The sequence below is a fragment of the Rhinatrema bivittatum genome, chromosome 15, assembly GCF_901001135.1.
Source record: "Rhinatrema bivittatum chromosome 15, aRhiBiv1.1, whole genome shotgun sequence".
Classification (NCBI taxonomy): Eukaryota; Metazoa; Chordata; class Amphibia; order Gymnophiona; family Rhinatrematidae; genus Rhinatrema; species Rhinatrema bivittatum.
In genome coordinates this window covers 40154107-40174168 of record NC_042629.1, presented here as the reverse complement: position 1 = coordinate 40174168, position 20062 = coordinate 40154107, and the positions used below count along the sequence as shown (strand labels likewise).

The following is a 20062-nucleotide window of genomic DNA, read 5'->3' as shown; positions in this document are numbered from 1 at the left end:
AAATCTGTCCTGGGGGACCCCCAGTTAGTAAGATTTTCAAGATATCTGCAATGAATATGCATGAGGTAGATTGGCATGCACTGCCTCCTTTGCATGCAAATTTATCTCATGCATATTCATTGCAGATATCCTGAAAACATGACTGACTAGGGGTTCTCCAGGACAGATTTGGGAAGGGAACCACTGCTTTAGGAACATCGCTTCTTACTCCTCCTTGCATCGTCTAGTCCATTTGTGAAGTTAGCTAGTTTGATGTATGCAGTTGACTTTATTTGCTTGATCATCTTTTCTCTTGGACTCTCAGGATAAACAATGCCCAGGGTATGGAGATCAAGAGTACTGGGAGCCAATCCACCCTGATGGTCGCCAATGTCACCGATGATCACTACGGCAACTACACCTGCGTGGCAACTAACAAGCTGGGAATTGCAAATGCCAGCATATCCCTTTTCAGTGAGTACAGAGTCTCAAAAGGAGCAGGAGCTACAGGGTTATTTTTGTTATTGGGTATTTGCAGCCTATGTAGTAAAATGTGAGGTGTCCACAGATACCCAAAGGGAGTAGGTTTCAGCAGCTCCAGATTCATACCCTGTATACCTAGATCTACAGAAATGGGGAATCAGGTACACCATATTACCATAGTAACTGTTCAAACATGCCACACATGTCTTTCCTCAGGAATACGCTCTACAAGATCGATGACTAGACACACATCGCACACTATCTAAAGGCTCCAGTATAAATACTGTAGAATGTAAAACATTATTTATATTATTATCATCATCCTTCTCTGATTACCTATTTATGCTGAATTTGTATAGGTGATATATTTTGCTGCATATTATATTATATACTGTAGGATTGTAAACCTTCACTATTTTGCAGTTGAAGACCCCTGCTAGTAAAAATTACAGATGCTTGTAGTGCTGACGACTGTGGTGTCTGTTTCCCAACAGGTCTCTTCTCTTTATCTGTCACATCTCTTTTTAAAATCATTTTGTTGGCAATTTTGAAGAAACTACTAACATATCCATCTGTTTTTACATGGCCAGCATTAGATTAGGTTGTAGCTAATAATTAATCTAAGTCAACTTAGCCAGGTAAAATTTAGCCCACTGCCTAACTGCTGGGAGTCTTTGAAAACCACATATCCCATTCTATTTGTATATAACAAGCTCCCCTAACCCCCCTCCCATACACAGCTCCCCTTCCTTAGCCTTGAAATGTCCATCGGTTCCCCCACCCAGACCTGACTCTCAACCATCATCCTAAAATTAGTACTTGTGATTCTGGAGGGTCCCAATCTTCACCTGCAGGAGGAACATGACAGCTCTCCTATTGGCACTTGTGTAGTGATGAAATTCCAGTAGGTTGCCACATTCAGCTGTAAGCAGTGGGTGCTAGCAAGAGAGCTCTCGTGTCCCTCCTGCAAGTGAAGATGAGAACATCGGAGCTAGAGAAGGCGGTCTTGGGGGAGGGAGGAAATGGAAGAACTTGGTTATCTGCCAGTCTTGTGGGAGGGAGAGGGCTCAGGACGACATCTGTCTTTATCTGTTGATGAGGCAGAAGGCCACTGTCTGGAAGTGATAGAGAAGCAACATTTTGGATAAGATCGGATGGGAGGGTATTGGGGGAAACATAAAAGGGCATGCACACACATTTTCACACCTCAAAAGGACAGTGCATATCTGTGTACGTAAACTTTGTACATTGATCTTGAAAATCAAATATATGCACATAGTTGTCTTTCCTAACCTAACCCTGCCTCCCAAAAGGTCCATTTATACCACAGCTAAATTTTAACCTGCTTCAGCTTAGGAAATTTTCAAGGGTCTGATCTAGCCAGGTAACTCCCTAACTACTCAGCTAATTACCCTCTGCATTTTCCACACCAACCTAATCATTTTTACACCCGTACACTTACATCAGGGATATATGCACTTGTGCAGGAAAATATATTACAATAGTTGTCATCATTCATAAATATGTCACATGCTTCAGGCAGAGATATTCTGGCCACTAAAAGCACAACTATGCACAGTGTTCTAGTACAAATACCTACAATACATTCTGAACAATTGTGCCATGCACATTACAACAAACCCCATTCGACAGAGAAACATGCTAGCTGGCTTTTTACCCGCGGACTTTGTTACTTTTCAAAAGAAAAAGCAAGCATGTACTTCCCCATTGAAAACGATCCCAGAAAACCCACCCACATGTGTTTACACCTGCTAAGTAGTGCAGGTAGATTTCCTGAGAAAATTATGTAAATAGTTTTCAAATATTCAGAAGTACTGCGGTTAGTGCAAACCTTTCCTCAACTCTGCCCCCTCTCCCCACCCCCAGTACGTTTTCCCCTCCTGTAGGTAAATGTCCACAGATAAAGGCCTCCTGCAACCTTTTATCTGCATATCGGGGAGGCAATTGGTTTTCTAGAAGTCCATCACCACTGAAATGGCTTCAGAAATTTCGCTCTCTGAGCATTTTCAGATTTCTAGGTTTTGTAGCATGCTGACCCTTAAACAATGGAGAGACATACTGTGCACGGTGACACCTCAGCGCACAAACCACTTAAACCGTGACTCTGAAGAATAAAAATCCAAGTTCCATCGTACATTGGGTATGCAATGCAATCAGAGGCGTTTCTTCAAAAATATTGTCCATCTGTCTGGCTAAACAGCTTAATATCCCTGAGGACTCATCCTTAAGTGAATTTAAACTCCTTCCTTTGGCAGTAGAAATAGTATTTGAGCATGACAAGGCTTCAGCCAGCTCTTCATCACATTTTCTCGGCAGCAGTCTCTTTCAGCTTGGCTAGTCATCAGCAGCTGACATGCTGTGCAAAGCCACTATATAACCAGATGTTCTGGTATGGTGAAGAAAAGGTCTTAAACAAATTATGTTATTTTATTACTTCACAAATAGAAGTTACAACTTATGGATAGTATCAACATACATCATACAGCTCTAATATGTCACACAACTAACATGAAATTATTGTAAGCTCTGAAATGAAACTGGAACATTGCAAAGCCCAAAGGGAACAATGCGTGATAAGATTTATTAAAAAAAAAAAAAAATATATATATATATATATATATATATATATATATATATATATATATCCTGCTTCATCTCTATAATTTTCCACTAGCCTGCTGCTATGGTACTGTAGGCTGAGTATACTGATGAAATGGGCATTAACCAGGAATCACAGTTGAGGACACGAGCTGGGTGTCATAGGTCAGCAGTACTTTTATTTCAGGTATCTTTTTAGGAGAAGTAGAGTATACTATAGTACTGAATGACTTGCTAATAGCTCTATTCCAAACAGTGAACAAGAAATGCTGGCTCAATTTTCTTCTGCACACAAGCAAGACAGTATAAAGAACACATGTAGAAAACAGTGATCACCCAGCAAAATACAGAATATCTAGGATGAAACAGATCTGCACATCAAACAATGAGCCATTTTCTATGTACTGCAGCATAATTTTATAATATTGTTTTGAAATATTTGTGGACGCTCGTTCACTATATATAGGAACTTTCATTTTCAGTTTTTTTATTTTCCCTAAGAATTTATCAGTGTTTATGGCCAACAAAAACAGGAGAAATTCATTGAGGAAAGAAAGGAATCATTTTTGTAACTGATATTCTGCCATTTGGTTGATTATAATAATAAACACTGATAAATTCCAAGGGATAATAAAATAAAAACTGAAAATGAAGATCCCTAAGTATATGTTAATACCGTAAGCAGTCCTAGGCCAAGATTTAATCCATTTTCATTAACACAAAATTAAGCTAAGTGAAGTTTATCACTCTAAGTGACTCAACGTTTAGAATATATTTCTGCAATGACTGGAGAGGGGGAGGACAGGGTACTGTGCAAATGCAGTATCACTTCAAAAGAGGAAATCATTTCTCTTGTGTATTCCCTCAGTGCAACTGGGAAGCTTGAAGCAGAATGGCCAAACTTATTAATTGCTCCCAGCTGTTCAAAGCAACTACTGACCCAACTGAGCTGTAGTGGAAGGACTTTCTAAAATTCTGTGCATGGATAGCCATGGATCAGCTCAGCTTTCCTAAACTGTTCTTGGAAGTGTATTTCTTCACAAGACCATTTTGATTTAACAAGTCATCACTGAATAAATTTTATTCTTGAAAACCTCAGTTTTTGGTGGAAAAATGTCAACATAAAAATCATGGCTTGATTTGGTCGCATCTGCCGGGGACTTAGCACAACTGAACTTGCTGATAATGCTGCTTTTGAATGTAACAGGACTTCTTTAAAATTTAGAAATGAGTGATTGAATGTCTTTGAAGAATGGCACACATGGACATGGATGCCATCACTAGTTCGGATGCAGCCCAATGTCCTAATGGATCAGTGGCTATTGTAAAGTAAATTGGTTCAAATCCTGATAGATATCACAGTTTGATGTCTGGTACTCAATGTGGCAGTAGCACTAAAGATACTGAGAATTAAACCAACATGAAAATTAAACTAGTGTCTCAATTGTAGATGTAGTTCCTTAATAGGAAGGTTTGGTCTCATTGGTGGGGCAGGGTGGGGTCCTTGTATACCTGCCGTCTGTGCTGTACCAGTTCTGTGAATTTGCATGGCCAGAGAACTGTTGCCTGGTAAGATCCAAACCACTAAAGGTATCTTTAATTGCATTTCTATTTTCAAGTTCAGAAAAACATATAGATACCAGCAGGAAAAGTGGAATTGGATATATATGCCAGTGAAATAATATACTGTGTTTCCTTAATTCTTCTTAAGCCATCAGGATCCAACTACCGTCTGAATTCATCATTGCTGTTCATGTGGCACATTGTAAAGATTTGTTATATAATTTACCCTTTTCATTTCTCCATTTTTTATTGTTTTCTTCCTTAGAACCTGTTTTACCCACAATCCCCAACCCTCTTTCAGGTCAGTATGTTTTACCTTGTCATATATATATCTCAGGTCATTCTCCATCAGTTAGGGTGTGGCTTTAAGCTCTATGCTGAGGAAGATAAGTATCTTTGTTGATAAAGCAAAATGCCTTTCATATCTAAACCACAAGGTTGGATTGAATTCCCAAATTGAATTTAGCGGGTCTCAGTCCAGTTCCCAGCAGGCAAATCCACTCCAGAGGAAAAAAAAAGTATCCTTGGATGAACAATTAACATAGGAGAGGCCATAGGACTCAGGTATAATGGATATTCAAATCTAGGTGCATTATACTTTGACAACTTCCAAAAATACAAGATCATCTTTCTCCAGTTCTGTTTAAGTCCCACTCAAAGGAGATCTGAAATTTGTGGGTCTGCTTTTACTATTCAAAGTATAGAGCTACAAACTCCTAAATTCCTCATTTATAGAGAGGGGGTTGAGAGGAACAGACTTTTTCCAAATGCTTTAAAAGAAAGTTTAAAATAGAATCTACAAGAACTAGACCACTCCCATCCTTTACAGAAAGTTCCTGGTCTGGGGAAAGTTTGACACCATTCATGAACTCGCTTGACAATATATGCACTCCATACAGCCTGGCCCATGGTTACAAAATAGAGGGCAGTTGTGATACAGTCCATTCCGCTGAAACGTGATGAACACCCCAAGGATGCCATAGCTGGCAGCACCACGGAGTGAAGCACTGTGGCCAGGCACACCTTCTGCACGTCTGCTTTTTGTTTACAGAACTAGTTACCAGCTCATAAACACGTGTATTACTTTGCTTCAGAGAGTAAAGTAGACTTGGCATTGCAGCCACATCTGGAGAATTTTGCCCCTCTGATATACCCGGGAATGTATCTACATTTCCTGCATTAGTGCTTTGTACCTGTGAGAACAGATCAGTGTTTTCAACAAAAGCACTGCTACCAATTGTAAACACCATTGAAGAAACAATGAAACTTGCTAATATGTATCTTGAGATAATTAAACAGCTCTTAAATCAGATGGAACTGGTAATAAACACTGACAAAACGGAATTCCTACACCTAGAACGTAAAACCATACACCACATCCAACCAACACTCACAACTAAAAATAACCAAACCGCTGAGCTAGCAACTAAAGTACGAAATCTAGGAGTAATAATTGACCCTTAGCTAAACATGAAACAACACATCTCCTTGAAAATAAAGGAAGGATATGCGAAACTAATGATCCTAAGATGACTTAAACCTCTAACACTTACTGAATAAGGGGTAAGGGAAAACGCGCGTCCAAGGGCAGCGCACTGTACTGTATCGGCCTGCATGTGAATAAATTGAAAGTGCTGTTTGGAAAAGGCTGGAGTCTGTGTGGTTTTGTGCATCCAGCCTGGGAAACGCCGCTCGGTTTCCCCCACATAAGAGAGATCAATTTAATCCCAGCATCATTTACAACAAATTGCCAAATGAAAGGCATTGTTTTAGTTATAGTAAAATCACCATATTATTTCCAATATGGAATGAGATACTAAAAGAAATGTCTGAGAAAGATAAAATGGAAAGTCAAGCAACTAAGTCCCTACACTCTGAGAATGGTTATGGCCTGTCCTGCCTTTCCTATCAGCAATTAGACAGCAGCCCTAAGGACTAAAGACCCACCCTATGGCTCAGGGGCAAAGTACAAGCCCTCCAGCTCTGAGCCAGCTGTGGTAATTTATTTTCTTGCAGTCCCTGTGGTGTTCTAGGGAAATTCGAGGAGGGGCAAAGTAAGTGGCAACAGGCACAATTAGAGAGAGTATGCAATATTGACGTGGGTAAAACAGGCGCTCAATCATGAGCACCCGCTCTCCTAACGCACGCCGATCCAACTCTCCCAGGCGCCCGATTTAATTTTAAAATTAGCTGCCACGTTAAAAAGAAGGCACAAGGGGAAATGTGCGTCCCTAGCGCCTCATTGGCATCGGGCAGCCAGGAGAGGTGGCTGCCAGTGCGGGTTAGGAAACGGGCGCTCAACATGAGCATCCATTTTTTCCCGTTACCGGCACAATATTGTATGTTGGGCGCCCAGAAATTATTTTTTTTTCATGAATTTTTTTTTTTAACTGATTCGACAGGAATTCTGGTTTTTGACAGTGGGCTCTTGTGTGTGGCAGACCTTTATGCCAGCCATAGGATGGTGTAAAATTTGCCGCATTTCAAGGTCGCATTGGCCGCACGGGAAACATTTTGCATCATGGGTTTTTGCTAATAGCCTTATCTACATATACTTTACATGTGATGAGCACTATTAGTTACGCGCTAGATTGGACGTGTGTTTTGGACGCGCTAATCTCCGTTTTGCTTCGGGGTTATGGCCATGCATCCATCACGTGTTGAGCCGTTTGCTCGTCACAGCGCATGATATTGCATCGACCTGACTGGGAAGCAGAACATCAGGTTGTCCATGTTGACGGATCGGCATCTTTTCTTTTTTATGCTGCTTTTGAACAACAACAAAAAAATAATATATATATATATATAGGGCAGACAGGTTAGATATCTTACTTCTTTCTTCCCTCTGCTAGTAGAATGAACTGCCATGTGGCGAGGCAGAGTTTGCACAGTTTCAGTCAGCTTTGAAGTTATTAGGACAGTAGGCCACCTCCAAGCAGGTTGGAGCTTTTCTCTTCCACCCTCTCAGCTAATGGAGCATTCAAGGGAACAACCTGTGGAACAAGCTAAGTCCCCTCTACATGAGGGAGATGTCACTTGGTACTGCTGTAAAGGTGTGAAATCTGTTTAAAAAGATAGGATTTCCTCCTTGAGTGCTTCCCAGGCTCTATTCATGTTTCCACATGAAAGAATCTTAGTGTGGGACACCTGATTCTGTTTTTAAAACAGCAGCTGTTGGAAGAAAGCAAAATGTTCAAAGATTCTCAGGATAGAGAGACTGGAGCTCTGCTAAAACAGTTTTTCTGTTTTTTCCCCTCTCTATAGTCTCTCTCCCCTGCTATGTGCTATGGCTTTGTGATTCAAATTCACTTGAGTTAGGTCCAGCTTTCCTCAGCGGAGGTCATGGTGACCGTGCCTGCAGGTACGGTAATGAGGTGCAGAGGTGGAGGTCTCAAACTGCTCTACACAGGGACTCAGACGGATTCACAGCTGGTGAGCTTCACAAGAATGGCCGTTTATAATTACAAAACTCAGTGCTGCTAGCTTAAAAGAAGGCAGCCCAGGTGGTAGCAGAAAGGTGACACCTTTCACTGAGGCAAACAGTAGGAATTAGTAGCTCTCAGGGTCCCTGGTAAGTGAGACAATTTGGTTGGGGATAGAGTTCCCCTGCAGGATTGGGTAGCAGCACTGTCTGTATACCCTGTATACAGGCGAGTGTTTTCAGCTAGCAACTTTTTGAGACCCTAAGGGAAAAGACCAGCAGAAGAGGCTTGTGCCCTGGAAGGGGTCAGTAGGTGCACTTCCATGAGTAGATTTCAGATCATCCCCATGAAGGGCCTAAACAAGCAAGTCCTTTGGCCAAAAAAGGAAAGCAGGGGGGTCAGAAATACAGGTAAAACCAGGCCTGGAATCCAGTCTTTGGTGGATGTATCTGCCAGAAGCTGGTACATTCCCAGAACTGAATCCCGGGACATTAACTTTCAAACCAGTGTGCATGTGCAAATTTGCACTCATACGTCGGTCCGTACCAAGGTACATAGTCATTTAATAACATGTGTGCGCCAAATTTTAAGTGGTTGCATGCAAATCTCGCTTCTACCACATAAATAAGGGGATTTTAAAAGGGGCGCACGCCGACACCTTTCCCAGTTTTAACCAGTTTATCCCATTTGCCCAGTTAAGATATAGGACCTCCAACACCTCCCCTCCCCCATCCCGGTTTGTTAGCCTTCACTCACCCCAGGTAGCCCCGACCTTTAAAAACCCGCAGATCTGCTTAGTTGTCTTTAAATATTAACTTAAACTGCATCCATAGCAGAAGTAAAGTTACACAGCAGGGGCCTCGGCGGCCATTGGGTCACGTCAGTATTTATGTGCATATTTTAGGTTCATGCCCCGAAATGCTGATTCCCAGACCATGCTCACATCCCACCCCTTGTTGAAAACTTACGAGATATGCGTGCTGCAGGAGATGCACATATCTCGGTGGATTTTAAAATCCACTCAGCACGCACAACCCCGACTTTTTCATGCATCCCCTAATTAATGCGTGTGTGGGCTTTTAAAGTTCACCTTTAAGAGTGCAAACAGAAGCACTTTGTTCACATGAGTCAAAAGACTCTGCCCTAGAAGAAACCTCCCTTTGCAATTCTAGCTGTGAAAAGAGCTAGGCTACACAACAAGAAATTTTAAGGCAGGAGTTTTACTGCCTTTGGTGACACAAAAGCCGGACTATGGGGAATACCTTAGGGATGGATCCATATCGTGTAAATCTTGTGGAGGGCAGATACTGGCTCTGACTTTGCTGTAAGTCATGCACAAGCGTTCTCTCGCTACTCACTCAGTGTATATACTTTCTTTCATGGGTTCGAGTTCACAGGTCCTCCACTGTGGGAGGTCTCCTAGACATGAAAATGAACATATTCATGATGGGATTGGACACCCTTTTCGGTCAAGCTTCATAGGGTAATGTCTATGAATCTTCAGCTTGAAGTCAGGCTCCTTGGTAATTTCAAAGAAAAGTGTATCTCTGTGTCCAATATGTTCCTGTTTGGAAGGTAGCATTTTCAAAACTGTCAACTGCATTTTTTTTTCACTGATGAGGAAGTCATGTGATCCAGGCCAGAACAGGGTCGACCACTTCAGATTATGCGCAGATAAATTTATCGTCTATTAATGTATCCTATTAATGCACAGTGACATCTGAGATGTCAATTTCAGGAGTAATTGAGGAAAGGAGCATGTTGGTCCACTCCAGCAAGATCTTGCAGGTCTGAGGGACCCCACTGAAGGATGACCGAGTCCTCATAGGCAGAAGAAGAATCTGTTCTTCCAGAAGGTGGCAGCGGGGCAGCACTCATGCCCCCATTACATTTCTGCTATGAGTACCTCAGTATGGGTATTCAGGCAAGGAGAGACTTGTGCCTCCACATAGGAGTTCTGAGAACTAGTATGGCTTCTTCTCGCCTGCACTGGGTAGAGCTTTGGGATATCCCACTTATCTGGACTAGTCTGGCAGGACGATGAAGAAGATGAAATTTAAACTTCCTTTCCTTGAGTCCTGACAGACCAGGGCAGAACCCATCCAAGGAAACAGCGATGTCAGGGCCCCCTAGTCTTTTAAGAACAGAGATCTCACAGCAAGAGCAATATTGCAAATGGTGAAGGTAGTAAGCCTAATTATTAGCCTGGGATAAGGATTCTTGACTGTATTTATTATATTTATTTATTTAATTTACATTCCGCTTTTTGCCTCTTAAAAGTTGATTACATTCAGGTTCTGCGGGTATAATCATGGAGTGAAATTCCTTTCATTGTATCAGGTTTTGGTTACAAAAACTAAAACAAACAATGAACATCAGTTATCTTAGCTTGTACTTATGTATTTATTAATTAATGTATAGCCCTCTTATCTTAAATGCTAAGCAGTACATACATTTTATAACAAAAATACATAAAAAAACATATATAATAATCATTAACAATAACCATAAAACAAATATATCTGAATAATAATATAAAAATAATGAATACATCATAAATACTTTAAAAGAGTAAAATGAAACTAACATTTACAAACTTAAAAAACTCTTCCAACAACTGGCATAAATCATAAATGTTTGGTGCTCAATATTAAATCAGAAAAGCATAGTAAATTATAGTCAATATTCTCAGACCAGAGTTAGACATAAATAAAGCAGATGATAAAACTCCTTAAAATGCCTTCTGAAAAAATACATAAATATTAAATTTATTTATTTATTTTTAGATTTTTATATACCGGTGTTCCTGTATTAAAATACAGATCACATCGGTTTACATTGAAACATAAAAATTACGCCAAGAGGCGGTACATATAACAAGGTTATAGAACTTGGAAAACATGGAAAACAGGTTCGAAAAATAACATTGAGAAAATTGTATAGTCTCTTTGAGAAACCAAATCATAAAATAAGGCGTAATTGTCTAAGATAAATGTGATCTGCAGAAGGGATTGCGATGGTGAGAAAATCTTGATAGCTGGAGGTAAAAAATAATCAAAGTTCTGGAAAAGCTTGGCTAAAGAGCCAGGTTTTAATTTTCTTTTTGAAGGAAGCGAAGCAGATCTCAAGGCGGATGTCTGGCGGGAGCATGTTCCATTGGACGGGTCCTGCTAAAGAGATGGTACGTTTCTGATGTAAGGATATTGTTGAAGGAACATAGAGTGTGCCTTTATAAGCTCCTCTGATAGGTCTAGATGAAGAGTGAAAACGAAGTTGGGTACTTAAGTGGAGTGGGGATATGTTGTAAATAGATTTATGAATTGCTGTGTATACTTTATAAATGAAACAGTATCACAGCGCAATTAAAACAAGAAATTCTAAATCTTTTTTAGCCTTAAAATATATCCACATATTTAATACAAAATTTAAATCATCAATAATAATTAAAAAATCATTCTCACCATCCAGTCACAGATACTCAGAGCTGAAGGCAGCTGCACACCTTTATACAGGAAGTGAAATCAGCCTTGAGCTTTTTCTTTGTCTCCATCTGCTGGTAGGAAGTGATAATACCTTTGACTGAACTGGTCTATCATGACTCAAGGAAAGGAAATTAACAGATAAGTTAAAATTTCAACATATCTGACCTGCAAGTCTGACCTACCTTCTATGCAATCTGCTGGCCATAATATTCAACATCAAACATATAATATCAGGGAGCCCTTTTGATGATAAGTCACTGTGAAAATGTGACTATTGAGTTCCCTGTTCTTGTTTGTTCTATGAGTTTCAGATTAAGACAGTAGAGTTTAAAAAAGGAAAAGAAAAAGCCCTAGCTAGGTTGATATGCAGGGCATTTCTTCTTTTTCTTGTTTTGTTTTGTTTTTTAACAGACAAATGAGACAATTTTTGTGCAAAATTATGAAAACCAGCAAAAATGTGCTGTTTTTACAGCTTTCTGAGAACCGTCGTAAAATAGAGAGACACACTAAAGAGCTAAATAATCTTCATATTTTACAGTGTCCCTGTTTTTATGCAAAAAAGTTTCCTTCAAAATCTATGCAAATATGTTTGTGAAAAGGTGGATTTAACTGAATTTGTCATATGAACATTTCTGGTTTTGTATATTCTTAGTTAAAGTATTTTTTAACATTCATTTACTGGGCAAAAGATAATGGATAATAAAGCTCAGAAGAGCTTGTTCCTGATGTGACATCACTAGATAGTGACCATCCTTTCCTGTGAATCTGTTCCCTTGCAAACTCATATTTAATTCTGTCTTCTATTGCAGAGTTTTTTGGCACTGAACACATAGCAATAAAAGAACCCAGAGCTTAAGTTGTAGGTCACACTAAGATCTTAAATTTAGAAAGAAAAAATATCAGCTTAGTTGCTGTAAATGCTGGAATATTATTAGGAATTGTAAATGAAAGATAGGTGACAATAATTAAAACCAATGCAGGTATTTCCTCCAACTAAGATACATCCTTAGCTTAAGCAGCTAGCCGGGCAGATTGGATGGACCAGTTGGTCCTTATCTGCCACCATATACTCTGTCGCATTCACTGCATGTCCCAAGAGCTTTCCCGGCTTGTAGAGTGCTTCTTGTAATGGCCATGTAACTGATTGTAAATCGTGTGGGGAAGGATATAAGGGCACAGGAGATCAGTAGAAAATGTTTACTTTATAAAACAGTATTGTAAGATGACAATGCTTTAACAAATGCACTGCACCACTTATTTCGATCTAGTGTGTCCCAAGATTTGCTGTCCTAGATATATTTTTTTTTTAATATCACCACAAAATCAATAAAATAAGATTAATGTTTTCACAATACACACGCTGTTAAATCTCTTCTCTCTGCTAAACTTTCCTTTGCTGAACCACATCTTTTTTTATTCTATTCAATGCTGGCCATTAATTTACATGCATACATTTAAAATCGAACATATGCGTGTAACTGGTTTCCCCACCCCAGCACCATCCCTGGGAACACCACTTTCGAGTACACATCAAAGTACACGATATCGATTCTGTACTTACTTTTACACACTCAACCCCTGGTTAATTTTCAAAAGCCCATTTATGTGTGTAAAACTGTTTTTTATGAATGTAAGTGCTTTTGAAAATTACCCCTTAAATGACTAAAATATGAGGAAGTGCTATATAAAATCATTACCACTTATAAGGATTAATAAATTAATACAGAGCATCACTAGTTGTCAGAGTACTGGGCTTTGTTTTATTTTATAGTGTCTCATACAAACTTCTTAACTGCACTAAAATAAAAATGTAATTTTATTTATTTATTTAGCTGCTTTTATATACCGGCATTCTTCAGAAACATCATGCCGGTTCACATTTTAACAAAAGGTGTGAAAAATACAATATAACAAGGAATAGAGGGAAACAGGATAACAATAACCAAGGAAAGGCTATGAAGATACAGATCTAAAAAAAAACTGAGATTAAAATTGCAATGTTCAACCATAGATTAAAAGACAAGATTAAATGACAAGATTACATTCAACAGCATATTATAGGTCAGCTTTACGTAAAATCAACTTTACGTAAAGCAACATTGCATAAAGCAACATTACATGAAGCAAACATTACATTAAACGGAATTACATGAGGCAAGAATTACATGAGGCAAAATTACATAAAGAAACAAAAGATGACAACAACAAGTACAATTAGCCTCTATAAAATGGCTTCAACTGGCAATGAGAGAGGATACCGTAGCTGTGTGTAACTAAATTAAAAGATGGTGCTCCCACTTAGCTACAGGTTGTGTCACACTTCTGGTGTACATTTACCAGTCACTTATATATAATATAATATATGATATGAAATCATAAAAGGACCATCATACTAAGCACTACCGGCACATTGCTTTTCATACAATCATCGGTCCATAGGCTCCAACATTTTTTAATTAATTTTTTTATGCAAATAAAATGTCACTTATCTTAAATCAAAAGTGTGTATTATTCTTCCTTTTCCATGAAATGGCTGATGCCATTTCATTCCATTTCATGGAAAAGGAAGAATAATACACACTTTTGATTTAAGATAAGTGACATTTTATTTGCATAAAAAAATTAATTAAAAAATGTTGGAGCCTATGGATCGATGATTATATGAAAAGCAATGAAGGTATGAAGATATGAATATGCCGGTAGTGCTTAGTATGATGGTCCTTTTATGATTTCATATCATAAAAGGACCATCATACTAGGTGGCTGTTTATTAGTACATAAAAGGGCCAACAACTAGGTGGTTGTTTGTTTTCATAATATTTTTTCTGTGACGTTTATTAGTACATTTACCCGTGCCATTATTCATACAAACCTTTATAAGAGATGCATAAATAAAACCATTTCTACAAGTAATTAAGTACAAGTTTTTCAGGTTCACTGACATAAATACAGGGATGGTAACTTTGATACTGGCAAGCGAGTGCACATCTATGTGCGTATGCCGGCTCATGCCAAAGGATGTGGCTATATTATACGCACATATATGCGTGCATAGTATAAAATAGGCTGTACGTGAGAACATGGGCGCACAATTTTATTTGGATGCACGCATGTGCAATCAAATGCCACCTTTACCATGTAAGTGGGGGGATTTTAGTAGACGCGCTCAGACTCACATACCAGTTACCCCAGTTTGTTCCCAGTTCGCCCAGTTAAGGGATAGATCTTCCTAACTCCCCTAGTTAATTAGCCTCCCTTTTACCCTGTTAGCACCAACCCTTAAAGCCCCGCTGACTCGCCTGGATTTTTTTGTTTCATTACTTACACGCCATCCTTAGCAGTGTTAAAGTTACACAGCAGGGGACCCCGGCGCACGCTTGTGCACATAAATACTCATGCGCACATTTCATGTTAAAGGTCCTGAAACAAGTCCAAATGCAAAAGGTGTAGCGCTAAGCATATTAGGATCCGCTAACGTAGCAAGAGAGTTCAGTCAGTTACACAAGATTGCAAGGCAATTCCACTTTTATTAATTGTCATATCAGGAGGAGTTGATTTTGGTTCCCCTGGGACACCCATGTCCCACCCATACCCCGCTCAGACCACATCCAGACTCCTCCCCTTCTTTGCAAGTTATTTGTACTCATACCGGTTCATAAGCATGTACTCGGGTGCCTTTTAAAATCTGCACGGCACACGCCGGCCAGACATGCTCACGTCTCTCTCGGGTTTTGGCGTGCGCCGGGCTTTTAAAACTCACCTTTATGTATACTTGTGCAAGTGGATGTAACTGTATGAAACCTGAATGTGCTGTTGTTTATGTTTATAATGGCACAATGTTCTCACTAGAACTCAAGAGTTTTTGAGGTCGATAATTAAACCCCTTGGGCTGGCAAGATAGTTTTCAAAGGGAAACTCCCAGCAGAATTTCCCTTTGAAGATTCAGGCCAGCACTTGCATCGTGGATATAAAGTAGATTTCTGTAAGTATGCACAGACATTTCAATAAAACCCATGTTCATCCATATGACCATTAATTTTGTTCTTAAGAATAGCTTCCACCATTTTACCCAGAATCAGCATCAGGCATTGATCTGTAGTTACTTAGGTCACCCTTGAACCCCATTTCGAAAAGCTTCAAAAAACAGGACACAATGTGTCTCTCCAAAGTTATGATAGTGTAATTTATATAATGCATGAGAGAGAACTGTCAGGAAACTAAAATGTCATAGGATAAGAGGCTAGGTCTTATAGATAGGAAACTTCTTTAGCAAACAAAAAGTAGGACTAAAGGTTCAGTTTTCCCAGTGGAAAGAGGTAAATGGGGAGCCCTCAGGGATCTGTACAGTGTTATTTAACTTATTCATTAATGATCTGGAAAAGGGCACAGTAGGTGAGGTGATTGGATTTGCAGATGACACAAAAATATTTATAGTAATTAAAGCATAAGCAAATATTGAGAGAACTCCAGAAGGACCTTGCCAGGCTAGAGAACTAGGCAGCTAAGTGGCAGCTGAAATTTAATGTGGATAAATGCAATGTAATACATAGAAGCAAAAATAATCCTAATTATTATTATATTAGGAGTCACCACCCAGGAAAATAATCTTGCAGTTATTGCGCACATTCAGGTAAATTTTTAAAGGCCCACGCACATAATTTTCAGGGTTTATGAGCGTGTCCGGCCTTGCGCGCACCACGCACATTTTACAACAGGTCCGGCCACGTGCGTAAACCCCAATACCGCATAAGTACCGGGCCTGTCAGAAGAGGTGGGCTGGGGGCGGGGCAGGCTTGGACAGCACCATTAGCTGCTGTCCTGGGGAAGCACAAGCCGGCAGGCAGCCAGCCAGCACCCGGAAGTTGCTTCTGCTCCGACGGAGCAATAAGTAAAAAAATCAAAAATGAATGGGGATAGTTAGGGTTAGGTTAGGGGTCGGTGAGGAAAGGGGAAGAGGCAGGAAGGATAGGGATAGGAAAGTTCCCTCCCGGTCCACTCCTTTATTGGAGTGGACTGGGTGGGGACTGGGGGAGGCCCATAGTTTACTAAAATTCACCTCCTGCGTGTGCAGATTTTAAAATCCAGTATGCATGTGCATGCAGTCATGAGATTCGTGCGCATGTTATAAAATCGGCACAGCTATGTACACGTACCTAGGAACCATGCACGCGCGCTCCTTTTAAAATTGACTCCATTATGCTGAAATCCTCAGCTCAGTGTGCAGCAACGGTTTAAAAAAACTTTTCTAGGAATTGTTCAAAAAGGAATGGAGAACAAAACTGAGAATATCATAATTCCTCTGTATAGATCTATGGTGCGACTGCACCATGAGTATTGTGAGTATTGTATGCATTTCTGGTCACCCTGTCTCACAAATGATATAGCAGAACTAGAAAAGATACAGAGAAGGGCAATCAAAATGATAAAGCTCCCTTATGACTAAAGGCTAAATAGCTTGCAGCAGAGCTGACTATGATAGAGGATTACAAAATCATGAGTGGGAGGGAACAGATATTTATTCTTTCAGGTAGTATAAGACCTAGAGGATAAAAGTAAAAAGTATTTATCTCAGTGCACATTTCAGCTATGGAATTTGTTGCTGAAGGATGAGGTCAAGGCATCTAGCATAGCTGGGTTTAAAAGTGGTTTGGACAAGTTCCTGGAAGAAAAGTTCCTAAGCAACTGTTAGCCAGGTGAATTTGGGTAAAGCCACCCTTATATCCTTGGGAGTGGGTAACAGGAAATGGATGTACTCTTCGGCATCTGCTGGGCACTTCCTAGGGATCAGGACTGGCCACTGTTGGAGACAGGATGCTGGGCTCAATGGACCCTTGTTCTGACCCAGCATGCCAATTTTTGTTATGCACTTTTCAAACTGTCCACATTGCTCTAGTTTTCAAAGAGAAAGTACACGCACATTTTGGCTTTGAAACATGACATGGGCTCAAAATCCCTGCAGACATTTTTTTGCATCTGCTTTTCCGTAGATACTTTTTTCCATGAAAAAGAAAATGCACACAGTTTTGAAACTGCAGTCTACACGCATGATTTTTCTCCCCTGATTTAAACATATTGCTGGGCATATCCCCTCTGAAGCAGCTAAAAGCATGCGCGTTATAGAACAACACACTGACTTTTTTTAGCCAAGTTGATAGTTTTTGATTAGCATGAGTAAGAAATGCATGAATGGCTTTGAAAGTCCCCCACTCGCCACCCCTACACATGGCACTAGAGTATCAGTCTTGGTCACATCTTGGTCTTTCTCTTCTTTACAAAGTTATGATGGGTGAAGGCTCTAAGAAATGATGTATGGGAGAAGAATTTCCTATAGGAATGTAGCAATAACTGGAAGCCTTTTGAATCTGGCAAAGCCAAGGGTAAATCAAGCTGGCTAGAATACCTACAGGCAGTCAAATCAGGAATTAGGATTATAGTCCATCTGTAAAGCTAAATATTACACAGAAAGGTTTGATACCGTAAGTGAATAAAGCATAAACAGGGACATTCTAATAGTAAGCCCTGGTGTGCTTATAAAAGAGGTCACTGCAGACATTTGCAGGGTAAAAGGACCATTAAGATGAGTTACTCCGAAAGAGCAAGAGTTGGAACTTGTTAGCAGAAGGAGTAGACTAGACACACCTATAATATCAATCAAACAGGCAAACAATTGAGGGTCAGTCTTTAAAACGCGATGTGGACTTATTGTGTGCAATAACGCCCTAACGCAAGCAATAGCAACTGCATCGCAATGCTAACATTTAAATGAGGGTTTGGGCTGGCTTAGGAAAAGGTTTTTTCCGGTATCGCTGCGGGCGATAATGTTTTAGACATTATCGCCGGCAGTAGTGCCGGAAATAACACTGCCTTTTATGGTGGTGAAAACGCACCACCGCGTAGCGAACAGTTGCACACTATCGCCCCCTGCCCCGTTTTTCTTTGTACCTCATCATACCACTGTATTTATAGCGGAATGATGAATCTAGGCCAATCGTAGGATTTCAAGTTCTCTTTTCTCTTTTTAGTATGAGTTGTTGCATTGCATGCAGCGGGCACCTATGAGAAGCTTATGCATTGTGGTTCTCCATATGGTTTGACCAACCAGTTTTATACCATTTGTAGTATTTGTACTATTTCTTCACTATATAATGCTATGCGCTTTTCTCTTCATTTTGTTGGGCGAAATAAAGGGATTTGTCTTAATGGTAAAACCTTATCACTCAGGCCCTTGGTGATTTCTTAGTCTATTGCAGTTACTATTTTAGTTCTCTTTAATTTTGATCCAGAATACATGAGGAAACAAAGAGCTTCACTTCAACTAATAAGGAGGTAAGTTTTAATGTATACGATAGGATTACACAATAGTCCCTTCATAACATTCTAGTGAAGTTTTCTACATAGTTATGGCAATTAACTCTTGTGGCGATGACGGTGCCCCTGCTGGCAGGTCCTCAGCGGTGACTTCGGGCTCGGGGCTAATTATCAAGGACTGCTTCCACAAAGTCCTTTATGGCAGATCCCTTCCTGAAGTTTCTCCCGGGAGACAGGAGTAGAGGATAACCATAAGGCAAGGAGGCTATGGGTCAGCACCACTTGTAAGGGAAGGCCCTCTTACAACTAGGCCCCTGAGACCAAACTTCCCTCATTCTCCACTAGAGTAAGGGTCACCTCCCTGGCAGCCCTTTAAAACAACATATTACATTCAGGCAGAAGCTTCTTATGGATTGAAGTTTATTAATTAAACCAAACTCCACAGAAAGGAAAAGCACACAACTTAACAAGTATTACCAACCAAGCTTCTCACTCTGAGTTTCTAGTATACTTTCCCCTGCACAACATGTGGGCAAAGTAGGTTTTTCCCCCAGTACATTCTACTTCCCCCAAGTATAACATAGTACTGAAACCTCCCCCACTGCAGGAAGGTCTCCTTAGGCCAGCTGCCCGGTCCTAATTACCTTTTTTCCTCCAGCTGCCTTAATTAAGTAAAACAACTCTTTTCCCTGCCACAAGCTCCCCGGGCTGTGCAGTCTTAAAACCATTTTCTATTCTTCATTCTAACTTATACTTCGTTCCAACCCCCACAATAAGCATTCCCCACATTTACATAAGCCTTCCTACCTCAGCTTCTTCAACGCCACCGGAGCTAATCCCTCTAATTAACCCTCAAGGCACTGCTGAGGACACTTATCCATACCCACTGTTACACAGACCTTAAAAGTGAAAGAACCCTGTTAGAGCTGACTTAGCTTTTAGTGGAAAAGGTCTGCCTGGGCACCATCCCCCAGCCGCAGGCTTTGGATCTTACTTGCCTTCCCTCCAGCTCTCCTCTCTCCCCTTTGGAGGGCTACTCTCTTTATGTTAGATAGAGTGCCCCTCCCTAGGAAGAAACCACCCCTGTGTTTCCCTGCCCCCAACCCTTCCTGGGGCTGACTGCCAGGGCATCTGGGAAATGTAGTTTCCTTCCTGCAAAGTAACCATGAAAACACCCAGAGCTCTACAGCACAGAGACTCCGCTCT

General features: G+C 40.3%; 1 protein-coding gene across 4 annotated transcripts in view; it reads left to right on the top strand.

Annotated features, from left to right (window-relative positions):
- The window catches only part of LSAMP (limbic system associated membrane protein), a 1673925-nt gene that overhangs the window by 1593392 nt on the left and 60471 nt on the right, over window positions 1–20062 (top strand). For 3 of the 4 annotated variants that reach the window (XM_029577931.1, XM_029577930.1, XM_029577928.1), the window contains 2 exons: window positions 305–453; window positions 4910–4945. In XM_029577931.1, coding sequence (XP_029433791.1) covers window positions 305–453; window positions 4910–4945 — 185 coding nt within the window. The remainder of the gene's footprint in view (window positions 1–304; window positions 454–4909; window positions 4946–20062) is intronic. The other variant, XM_029577932.1, reaches the window with a different exon arrangement.